Source organism: Sinocyclocheilus rhinocerous, unplaced genomic scaffold (genome assembly GCF_001515625.1).
Source record: "Sinocyclocheilus rhinocerous isolate Xijiao unplaced genomic scaffold, SAMN03320098_v1.1 scaffold10176, whole genome shotgun sequence".
Classification (NCBI taxonomy): domain Eukaryota; kingdom Metazoa; phylum Chordata; class Actinopteri; order Cypriniformes; family Cyprinidae; genus Sinocyclocheilus; species Sinocyclocheilus rhinocerous.
Genome location: NW_015641583.1, coordinates 1 through 12,572, shown reverse-complemented (window position 1 = coordinate 12,572; position 12,572 = coordinate 1). Strand labels below are relative to the sequence as shown.

The window sequence follows — 12,572 nt, the reverse complement described above, 5'->3', positions numbered from 1 at the left end:
GAAATTACTCAGATTTTCTGAATTAATTTTCACTAGCATTTTTACCTGTATTTTAAATTACACATTTCACTCAGATACACGGATTAAAAAGATTGATTTTCGAGAAATAAGTTCAACTATGTACCTAAATGATTAACAATTATAGGCACAAACTAACAACTAAGGTGTATCATAAAGAAATAATTATTATCGAACATGTGCAACTAGCAACCTAATTCACATGTGATGTGCGTATTGCTAGGCACCTCATTCCAAGTCTCCAGCTGATGTGCCACTTGGCTAGCTTTTCAATACTTTCTTCTTTGTGTGGTTAAGAGGAAAATTCATGTCTTTTGAGCATTTTATCACTTTTTAAAAAACATGCTAAAAGTTGCTAATTACATTTTAAAATAACAAAATTTGTGGCTATGTGCTTTGGAAAACAAGTTGTTAGGGTAATCTGCGAAGTTGCTAAATCTGGCAACAAAATTGCTAAATTGGCAACACTGCAGGCTACTCAGGCATTTCAGCATTTCCCGTCAAATGTCACAAACAACTCCCCTTTCCCACGGCCTACAGCTAAAGCCGTGTCACACTAGACCTTGAGCATGCGAAATTGTTTTGCTTGCTGCAATGGTCGTGATATGACGTCACGCTGTGCAGCGTCTTAAAAAAATAAAAATTAAATTCAACACTTAACAAATTATAATACATCTAAAATGTAAAAACATACAATCTACTCCACTTTCCTGCAGCGCTGCAGTTTTAAATGTGTTCTTTTAATTCAGATAGGAGGTCATGCTGTGACGTATCGATCTGCTGTTGGTCACATGGTATCACGTCATGCGAATTCGCAGGCCAGAGTTCACCAAGCTTGAATTTTGGAACGCAGCGAAATGCAAAACTTTTCGCACAAGCTTGCGCTTACAGTCTGACGCGTTTGTATGCGTATGAATGGAAGTCAGTGGAACGTAAAGTGCAGTGTGACCACCCTTTAAAGCAGCTGAAGCAAGCGTGAGGCTGCCTCTGCTTGTAACACAAGTCCTTACATCTCAGTTTTTCCCACTGCTACTTTTAAACTTTTTCATTTTCAGTGGCCTCCAGCTCCCATAGCAGATGCTAGCGTGAGGCAGCCTCCGCTAGCAGTGCAGGCTACACAAGTTCTTCAGGACATCACAAACCCCACCCCCTTCCCGTGGCCTACAGCTACAGCAGCTGAAGCAAACGTGAGGCTGCCTCCATTTGCAACACAGGCCCACACATCTCTTCCGCTCCCCCATGCTACTAATAACCATTTTTCTTTTCAGTGGCCTTCAGCTCCCGTAGCAAACGCTAGCGTGAGTCTGCCTCCTCTAACAGTGCAGGCTACACAAGTTCTTCAGGACTCCCATACCGTGGCCTACAGCTACAGCAGGCGAAGCAAGCGTGATACTGCCTCCACTTGCAACACAGGCCCACACATCTCAACCTTTTTCCTCCCGCTACTAATAACCCCTTTTTCCTTTTCAGTGGCCTCAAGCTCCCGTAGCAGACACTAGCGTGAGGCTGCCTCCGCTCACAAAACAGACCCACACATCTCTTTCTTTTCCTCCATTTTTCTCTCTTCTCTCAGTTTCCCACCTCAAGCCCCAGAGGCCGATATTAAGCGTGAGACTTAATTACTACTTCATTAAAAATCTCAATATTCTCTTTTCATTTTAACATCACTGCTCGTCCCACCAAATGCTGTTGCCTCGGAGCCACCTCCAGTGGCTCACAACATCCGAGCACAGATCCTGGCAGGTGCAGACATAGACCCCTTATCTAAGGCCGTCACTAATGATTAATTTGGTAATAGAGTTATCGGTTGATGGTTCTGATAATTAATCAGATAATTATAATTTATTTTATGGTAGTAAAAATAGGCCTAATCAAACAATAGCCTTTAAAATGACCTAAAATACATATATAATAGCAATGAGGCCATAATAATTGGTTCAAATAAAGTACCAAAAGCAAGTAACAATATGGTTCTGTTGAACAAAACTTAATGTATTATAAACAATATAATGTACATTACGCATTATATCAAAAGCCTACTGTGGTCACCAACGGCCTGTTTTCAAGCATAAACACTCATGGGTCTTAGCACTTGGCTGGCAAAAGTCGACATCACTTCAGCTTTCAAAGCTATGCCTATCCATCTAGATTCATGGCACTTATTTGGGGTACGCTGGCACAGGAAATTCTATTTTGTTGTATGCTTAACTTTCGGATGCAAAGCAGCACCAAGATTTTCTGACGTGTTTTCAGAAGCAGCTTATTGGATTTGTCAAAAAATTACGCCAAGTAATCCTCATAGCATCTACCTTTTAGACAACGCAAATTGTTCTGAGCATTGAACTCCCTGTCAGTTGCTGCAAGAGCGCTCCCGGTGGAGCAAATATGTTTCTCTTACCGGTTACCGAAGCTTACCGGTCCGATGCCACGAGTATTGAACTCCCGTCAGATGCTGCAAGAGCCTTCCCGGTTGAGTGAATATGTTTTCTTTCAACTACCAGTGATGCTTACCTGTCCGTGCCGTGAGTATTGAACTCCCGTCGAATGCTGCAAGAGCCTTCCGGTCAAGCAAATCTTGGCCTTTCAGTCCGTCCACTGGCGAGGCTTACCCGTCTGATGGCGTGAGTATTGAGCTCCTGTCGGATGCTGCGAGAGCCTCCCAGTCACGCAAACCTTGCCTTTTCTGTCCAACAACCGGCGAGGTTTACCCGTCCGATGCCGTGAGTATTGAACTCCCGTCGGATGCTGCGAGAGCCTCCCGGTCGAGCAGACCATTTCCGTCCGATAACCAGCGAGGCTTACCCCCCTGATGCCATGAGTATTGAACTCCCGTCAGATGCTGCGAGAGCCTTCCCGTTTGAGTGAATGTTTTCTTTTAACTACCGGTGATGCTTACCTGTCCGTGCCGTGAGTATTGAACTCCCGTAGAACGCGGCAAGAGCCTTCTGAATATGTTTTTCTTTCAACTATCGGTAATGCTTACCCGCCCATGCCGTGAGTATTGAACTCCCGTCGAACGTTACAACAGCCTTCCGGTAAAGCAAATCTTGGCCTTTCATTCCGTCTACCGGCGAAGCTTACCCGTCCGATGCTGTGAGTATTGAGTTCCCGTCAGATGCTGCGAGAGTCTCCCAGTCAGGAAAACATTGGTTTTTCCATCCGTTCACCGGCGAGGCTAACCCGTCTGATGCAGTGAGTATTGAACTTCTGTCAGATGCTTAGAAAGCATCCCGGTCGGGAAAACATTGGCTTTTCCGTCCGTCTACTTGCGAAGCTTACCCGTCCGATGCCATGAGTATTGAACTCCCATCGGACGAAGTCTCTTGCGGCTGGCACTTCAAATTTAGTTCAACCCGTCTATCGGCCGGTAAGGTTTACCCATCCGACGCAGTGAGTTGCTCCCGTCAAAGCTATGTGGACCTTCCTGGTCAGTCGATTCGAGCCTTGTCCACTCTGTCATCGACCAGTAGGGCTCACCCATCCGATGCTGCGAGCTGCTCCCATCAAGAAGCGGAGTGAACCCTCCTAGTCGGGCTTCCCAAATCACGCTGCTCCTCGTCCATCGGCTAGTAGGGGCCATCTTCCCAGCGCTGCAAGTTGCTCCCGTTGGAGGCAGTACGGGCCCCTGGTCTGACAGCCCAAACACACTGCTCTTCCTTTATTGGTCGGTAGGTCTGATGCCGCGAGCTGCTCCCGTCAAGAAGCTGTATGAGCCCTCCCGATTGAGCGCCCCTGGGTTACTCTGGGTTCGGGCCAAGAGGAGATTGCAATTTGGTGCATCTCCATGGTAGTGTTGTGATTGGCTGCTGCCATCAGAGGAGATACACAGAGTGTGGTCCATCCTTCTTTCCTCCTATAGAACTTATTTGCATAGTTTAAACTTACAGTTAGAAAAGTGTTACTGAAATTTTACCAATGCATTATTCACTTACCAAATCACAACCAAAATAGTTCTGGCAATGTTCTGAATGCATTAAGTCCAAACATGTTGGAAAAATATCATCATGTCATGCCTGCATTCATCTGTCTGTTAACAGCTGAATTTGTGAAAGATGTTGCATTACACATAGCTGTCATTGAGAATACTTATTTCTCTTAGTGTTGTAGTTTGCAACATTTACATTTAATCATTTAGCTGACGCTTTTATCTAAAGTAACTTCAAAATTAGGGTAATAGAAGCAATCAAAACAACAAAATAGCAACAATATATAAGTGTTGTGAGAAGTCCCGAGTTAGTCTAACGCAGTACGCGTAGCAAGTTTTTTTTTTTTTTAAATAATAAATAAACAGAATTAAAAAGTAGATAGAGCTAGTGTTAGAGGGTCAAGTGATTATTATATTTTTTATAAAAATTAAAAAGAAAACAAGTAGATAGTATAGAAAAAGAATAGAGAACTCTAGTGTTAGAGGGTCAAGTGATTATTTTTTTTATAATAAATAAAATGAAAACAAGTAGATAGAATAGAAATAGAATAGAGAGTTCTAATTTTAGAGGGTCAAGTATAGATGTAAGAGATGTGTCTTTAGCAGTTTCTTGAAGATGGGCAGGTCATTCCACCAGCAGGGAACCGTTAAGGTTTAAAAAAAAATCTAATTTAAGATTTCCAAACTTAGTTATGAATGGACTTGGATTGATTAGGTAACACTTTACTTGAAGGGGTGTGCATAAGACTGACATGACACCTTCATAACATAACTGAGCGAATGACACTTAATGACAGTTGTCATAAACATGCATAAAACCTCCTTCATATTCATGACGTGTCATGTCATGATTATGAAAGTGTCATGTCAGTCTTATGCACACCCCTTCAAGTAAAGTGTAACCGATTGATCTTTATGATCTCTCTTTGTTTAACCGACTGCTGCTGCATCTGGAGGTCTAGGGGAATATTTATGGTGGTCATCAGGGTTGCCAGGTCTGTGTAACAAAACCAGCCCAATTGGTACGCAAAAGTAGCCCAATCGCATTCCAAAGGAAAATGGTCATCAAAATCTATCCAAATTCACATTGAATTGAATTGAATGCTAGTATTGCACATTGACATATAGTGTATATTATTGCACATATATTATTGCACCTTTACTGCAGATATAGTGTTTCACATTTAGTAACCAGATATGATATTTCACCCTGACATACTATTTAGTGCATTTGTTTGAAGTTCTGATAAATAAAGTGTTCAGACAGTGGTATTGCAGATTGACATACTGCATATTGTACAATATTGTATATTGCATGTTGTATAGCAGCAATATAGACAGAAGAGATTTGAGTGAAATAAGTGACTGTAGTGGTTTCGTTTGTGCGCGACAGTCGTCCGCGAGGGGCTGTCGCGCTATTTTGTGTTTTTTTATTTTATTAAAGATTTCTTTGAGTGTTCGCCAGTTCCCGCCTCCTTCTTCCCGATCTACAAACGTTGTTACAATTGTATTTTCTGAAAGTAATTTTTTAATTGTTTATAATAGTTTTTAAAAATAAGATTTTAAGTAGACTACAAGTTAGGGATGTAACGATTCACTCAACGCGGGCAAAGAAATTATTAAGTTCCTCAGCCAGTGAAGCATCAGCGTTAACAGTGCTGTGGTTATTGTTCTTGTAATTGGTAATGTTCTGAATACCCTGCCACACTGTTCTTGGATTTTTGTCTGTGAGGTGGTACTCAATTTTCTTTTTATAATCTTCTTCGGCGAGTTTGATGCCTCTCTTTGGGGTGAAGCATCAGCGTTGACAGTGCTGTGGTTATTGTTCTTATAATTGGTAATGCTCTGAATACCCTGCCACACTCTTCTTGGATTTTTGTCTGTGAGGTGGTCCTCAATTTTCTTTTTATACTCTTCTTTGGCAAGTTTGATGCCTCTCTTTAAGTTGGATCTAGCAGTGCTGTATGAAGCTTTGTCACCAGACCTGAAGGCGGAGTCACGTTCTTTGAGTAATGACTGCACTTCACATGTCATCCAGGGTTTCTGATTGGGAAACACCCGAATCTTTTTGTTGACAGTGACATTTTCCATGCAGTTTTTAATGTAGAACAAAACAGATTCTGTGTATTGTTCCAGGTCCTGATGTTCAAATACCTCCCAGTCTGTTCGTTCAAAGCAGTCTGCAGCTGAGAGAGAGATTCCTCAGGCCAAGTTTTTATGATCTTTGTGACCGGTTTTATTTTCCTCCTCAATGGGGTGTATGTTGGGAAAAGAAGCAGTGAACAGTGATTTGACTGTCGCAGGTGGGGGAGGGGTGCGGCCCTGTAGGCATTCATAATGTTGGAATACACATGATCCAGTGTATTTTTCCCTCTGGTCGCACACTTAACATATTGGGTGAATTTAGGTAGAACTGTTTTCAGACCCGTCAGATTAAAATCACCCGCTATGATGTGCACTCCGTCTGGATGGTTCCGTTGGTGTTTATCTATAGTGCTATGTAACTGAGTGAGAGCTGCGCTAGCATTAGCATCTGGTGGAATGTACACAGCAGTCACTATTACTGCTGTTACCTATCTCTTTAAATAGAACGGTCTAACTAATATCACATAGAATTTAGCATGGATAGTGTGCACATTGGGACGCAGGCTATGTCCAGCGTTTATCGGGTTGTGTGTCAGTAATAATGGTCCGTGGGGAAACACAATTTTCATGGGAAGTCCATTGTTATTAGATACAGACAAAGCAAGGTCTCATTCTGGATGTGCTACAACAGCGTGGTTACGTAGACACAGAGTGAATGTGCTAGACTAGCCTGCCTGCAGTCCAGATCTGTCTTCTATTGAAAGTGTATGACCAGTCATGAAAAGGAGAATCAGACAATGATGATCATAGACTGCTGAGCATCTGAAGTCTTGTATCACAAAATTGGACGAAAATTTTGCTTGCAAAACTTTAACATTTAGTATCCTCAATTCCCAAACAATTAAACACTGTAATTAAAAGGAAAGTTGATGTGACACAGTGGTAAACATGCCTCTGTCCCAACTTTTTTGGTGTGGGTTGCAGCCATCAAAATTTGTTTATATTTACAAAATAAAATTAAGTTGGCCAGTGAAAACATTGGAAATTTTAAATAAAGGTTAAATAGAATGAACAAATGACATTCTTAATTTTATGACATTTCACAAAACGTCCCAACTTCTCTGGAATTGGGGTTGTAATTACTGTCAGACTTTTAAAATCCTTCATTACTTGAATTACGATTATAATAATTTAATTTTAAAGCACAGCCACCACAAAATCAGACTTAGTTTGAGATCATTCTGAGGTTAAATACAGATTTAAAATCATAACAAGAAATAGTTTAATAGCTATGAATACTGTTTTTGAAATCAAATATTTGCATAGCTATGACAGGAAACACTGGAATCTTACAATGCCTTGGAAAAAAATAGTTAATCTTAAAAATAATAAAGCGTATACATAAACCTAAATAGGAAATAAAACAGTTATCGAATAAGCATGTGTCCTATTTTCTGTACTAAACTCCTGAGACATTGGTGTCTCATATTTAGAGCAGTCGCTGCAATTTATGAAGGAAATCACTTAAATCTGTATGTGGTTGTGTATGTGAAAAAAATTCAGATGTAACCCCCCTTTGTAATCATTAACATTTTCATAAGTAATTAATTTAATTACACATTTTTTTCTCAGTAACTGTAACTGATTAAAATTACATTTATTTTGTAATTAAATTACATAATTCCATTACATGTAACTAGTTACTCCCCAACACTAGTCATCGGTGACATGAGTACCCATCACTACACTGAGTGGACGAAAGTAAAATCACTACACCACTATGTATGCAGTATGTTACATGAGAAAGAGCCCCAAGAAGAGAGCCTGAGAAAAGAAGACTGCCAAGTGAAGAAAAAAGACAGAGCAACAGTTACAAACTTCTTTTATCACTTCCTTGACCATTGTGTCTAAAACCAAATCTGAGATATTTAAACTGACCAATCAGCAAATTGCAGCTTTCCCCACTGTACTAAAGGTGTGACAATTAACAGAACCAAGTGTACACACATCTTGGCTTACAGGCCTTCTTCACTACCAGCTCCACTGTACATTTAGAAATTCAAATGAACCTTTTGGTAGGAAAGAGAGTGTTGGAAAAGGAAAATAAATGTCTTTGATCATTTTCAATATTACAATTTGGTTTTAAAGATGAATGATTAAATTTAGTTTTTTATTAAGATAATCAGTCCCTCCAGGATTTCGCAGGACTTTTTTCAGATTTTTGCGGCCTAAAATGACTGATTTTGCTGCGGCTTTTCTCAAAATTTGCGGTGATATTTGCGGCATCTCTTATTGTTTTGCAGTGAAAATATACCACAGACAACATTCTTCTAACATTGTTTTGACTTTTCTGACTTCGACAACCGTTGTAGGGCTCCAGACTTACGTTTGAGGACACCTGCACCAGTGCCATTAAGTTCTACAGAAGGTGGCACCAGTACCTGACAGTACTCAATCTCGGAGGTGTCTATTTGATATCTGCATGTACATATGCAAGATGTATTTTTTAGAGTGTTTGCTCATCTGCAATACGTCTCTAAGACGTTTCCTGTCAGATGTCAAATAGACATTTATTAGAATGCATGTAAAACTGCTTCTAAGACGTTTATCAAATTACACAGCAGATGTTTCCCAGATATTTAGCAGACGTCTTACAGATGTACTTGTGCTGTCTAGGTAGTTGAGATGCAGATCAAATTAACTTTTATTACTGTCATTCATAATATCTAAATATAATTTAATAAATACAAAAAATATATATTAGGGAGTGGAAATGGCTAATAAGCCTATAAGTACTTCTCTGCAGCCATCTACTAGTGGTCTTTTTTATTTTTAAATAAGTCTTTGCTTTCCTACATCATGAAACTTTTAGTTTTATAAATGGGGGCAACCTATGAAGGATGATCAAATAATGTCATCACATTAAAAATAATTTTCAAATTCGGTAATACTTAAAGCTTTGAAGTGCTGGGAAAAGTTGTGTCAGGCATTTAAAAACACTCGAAAACATTAGACCATTTCTGCCACAAGTTGTTCCTGTAGTTTTACTATGTTAAATCCATTGTGAATGGTGGTGATTTGTGTTTATTGAACAATGTTTTTCCTGGCTTCCACATCAGTGGCGTTTGTTCTGATATCTGTAGCTTTAGCAGAATTCTGCACCGAATTTGAATGCTTCTCACAAGATTTCACAGCAGAGATGTTATTGATTCTGCGGCGAATTCGACTGCTTTCTTCACTGTAGGCCTATCTCCCAGCGCTGTGTATAATGGTGTCGCGTCACATCGCGTCGCGTGATTGAGATCAGCCCACAGCTCCAGCCCGAGCAAATAAACGGTCTGCGCTGCGTAGCCCAAAGGAGTAGCGCGGATTCGTTCCACTTTTGGTTTGTTTGTCCAATGTAGCTCTTGTAAATCGGTCATGAAGAGAATGCAAGGCTGTTCATTCAATTTTTGGAACCTTTCTTTGAATGCGTGTTGCGATGACGTCACGGGACGCGTCTAAGCCCAAAATTTGCGGAAAATCTGCGGCAATTACGAAAATTTGCGAGCTCTTGCGAAAATTGCGGAGTTTGCTTGATTTTGCGATAAATTCAGCGATCGCAGAATCGCAAAATCCTGGAGGGACTGGATAATACTTCTGCTAACACTGTATCAAGTCTTTCAAGCTCAAGTTCTGGCCTGGTCATAGTCCAGATTTGAACCCTATAGATAATATCTGGTCTCACATTAAACTCAAACAAACAAAGTTTTTCAACTACTCATCAACGATTTGTATCCACCAACAGTGAGTGTAATGACATTGACCATCTCTTCTGTAAAAAAACTATCTGTAAGTTTACCCACAATGCTTAAAAATATAAAGAAATTAAAAGGAAAAAAATACTGAAAATTTCCAACACAGGTCTTTCGGTTCGGTATGCATGTGTATGGAACAATACATACACATGTTCCTAACACATGCATAATGCCCAAATACCCATACCAAACATTTTCAGTATGAATAAGTGTACCATTACACCCCTGAAATTTGCTTATATTTATATTACACAAATCGAAATTTACATCTGATCCAGTGATATATATTGATTATTTAAGTTATACATATTATCTCAGATTTAAAAATATTGTTCCTCTTGCTCATCAGAACTGATCTCTATACACCAACAAAAACTCAAATCCAGACTGAAGCAGAAATATCAGAGAATTGTTGAAGGAATCTCAAATCAAGGAAGCTCAACACTTCTGAATGAGATCTATACAGAGCTCTACATCACAGAGGGAGGAAGTGGAGACGTCAATAATCAACATGAGGTGATACAGATTGATACTGCTTACAGGAGACCAGAGACACAGGAATCACCCATCAAATGCAATGACATCTTTAAAGCCTTACCTGGAAGAGACAAACCCATCAGAACTGTGTTGACTAAAGGAGTTGCTGGCATTGGAAAAACAGTCTCTGTGCAGAAGTTCATTCTGGACTGGGCTGAAGGAAAAGCAAATCAGGATGTTCACTTTATATTTCCACTTCCTTTTAGAGAGCTCAATTTGATGAAGCAGAAAAATATAAGTCTGATGGAGATTCTTCATCAGCTTTTCACAGAAATTAGGGAACTGAAATCAATAGATTATAATGAATTTAAAATAATTCTCATCTTTGATGGTCTGGATGAGTGCCGACTTCCTCTAGATTTCCAGAACAATAACATTTTATGGGATGTAACAGATTCATCCTCAGTGGATGTGCTGCTGACCAACCTCATCAAGGGGAATCTGCTTCCTTCTGCTCTCCTCTGGATCACCTCTCGACCAGCTGCAGTCAATCAGATCCCTTCTGAGTGTGTTGACCAGCTCACAGAGATACGAGGGTTCAATGACCCTCAGAAGGATGAGTATTTGAGGAAGAAAATAAATGATCGGAATCTGGCCAATAAGATCATGACACACATCAAATCATCCAGAAGCCTGTACATCATGTGTCACATACCAGTCTTCTGCTGGATTTCAGCCACTGTTATAGAGAGGATGTTGGGTGAAGCACAGGGTGCAGAGATCCCCAAGACTCTCACACAAATGTTCACACACTTTCTAATCTTTCAGACCAACCTGAAGACCCAGAAGTATGATGGGAAATGCAAAGCAGATCTTCAGCAGACAAGAAAGAATATTCTGGCACTGGGAAAATTGGCTTTTGAACAACTGGAGAAAGGAAAGCTGATCTTCTATGAGGAGGACCTGATAGAGTACGGCATTGATGTCAGAGAAGTGTCAGTGTGCTCAGGAGTTTGTACCCAAATCTTCAGAGAGGAGTTTGGACTGTATCTGGGGAAGGTGTTCAGCTTTGTGCATCTAAGCGTTCAGGAGTTTCTTGCTGCTTTATTCAAGTTTCTAGTGTTTGATCAAGACAAAGAAAATGAAACATCAATGATTTATTTACTGAAGACTGAAGTGGACAATGCCTTACTGAGTGAGAACGGACACCTGGATCTTTTCCTCCGGTTCCTTCTGGGTCTCTCACTGGAGTCCAATCAGATACTCTTACGAGGTCTGCTGACACACACAGGAAGCACCTCTCACAGCAAACAGGAAATAATTGATTACATTAAGATGAAGATCAGAGAGAATCCCTCTCCAGAGAAATCTATCAATCTGTTCCACTCTCTGAATGAACTGAATGATCATTCTCTGGTGCAGGAAGTCCAAACATACCTGCGCAAAACAGGATTCAGTTGTCTCTCTGGAGTCAGACTCACTCCTGAGCATTGGTCAGCTCTGGTTTTTGTGTTACTGAACTCAAAAGAGGAGCTAGATAAGTTTAAACTGGGTAAATATCATACATCAGAACAATGTCTTCTAAGGCTGCTGCCAGTGATCAAAGCATCTAGAAAAGCTGAGTGAGTACTTTAAAATGTAAAATGTACTTCATTGTCAAAATGAATGTTTTACTGCATATTAGATTATGATTGTTTAGTTGATACAGTTTTAATTAAAAGCAACATTAAGCATTGTACAATACAAACATTTGCACCAGTCTAGTTTTGAGTTAGTTTCCACATAATTATTGACTGTGTACTAATGTTAATTTATCTTATCACTTTTATTCTTAGTCTAAGTAAGTGCAATCTCAGTGGTCAAATCTGTTCATCACTGGCCTCAGCACTCAGCTCAAACTCCTCCAGTCTGAGAGAGCTGAACCTGAGTCTCAATAAGCTGCAGGATTCAGGAGGGAAGCTGCTTTCTGCTGGACTGGAGAATCCTCACTGTAAACTGGAGACATTACAGTAAGAATCTCTTCACTGCAGTCAGAGATTGTGTGTTTGTGTCTGCTGGATAAAGGTGAAATTGATGGTTCAGTTAACACTACTGAACTGATGTTTATCAATTATGAGCAATCATAAAGATGTTCCGCCCCACTTGCACTAGCCAGACTCTGTCCAGGCTTACTGGCCAGTTGAGCAGGTTGAATGGGTGGTGAAGCTCATCAGTAAGTGTGATCAGGCTATCCAGCTTTAGTGAAACCTGTCCATTAATTCAACGTTGTA

General features: G+C 40.2%; 1 protein-coding gene across 1 annotated transcript in view; it reads left to right on the top strand.

Annotated features, from left to right (window-relative positions):
• Nucleotides 1-12,315, top strand: part of LOC107755196 (protein NLRC3-like) — a gene marked incomplete at its 5' end in the record, with an annotated part of 27,288 nt that extends 14,973 nt beyond the window's left edge. The window contains 2 exons of the mRNA XM_016571915.1: nt 10,175-11,924; nt 12,138-12,315. Of these exons, the coding sequence (XP_016427401.1) occupies nt 10,175-11,924; nt 12,138-12,315 (1,928 nt within the window). The remainder of the gene's footprint in view (nt 1-10,174; nt 11,925-12,137) is intronic.
• Nucleotides 12,316-12,572: the final 257 nt, after the last annotated feature.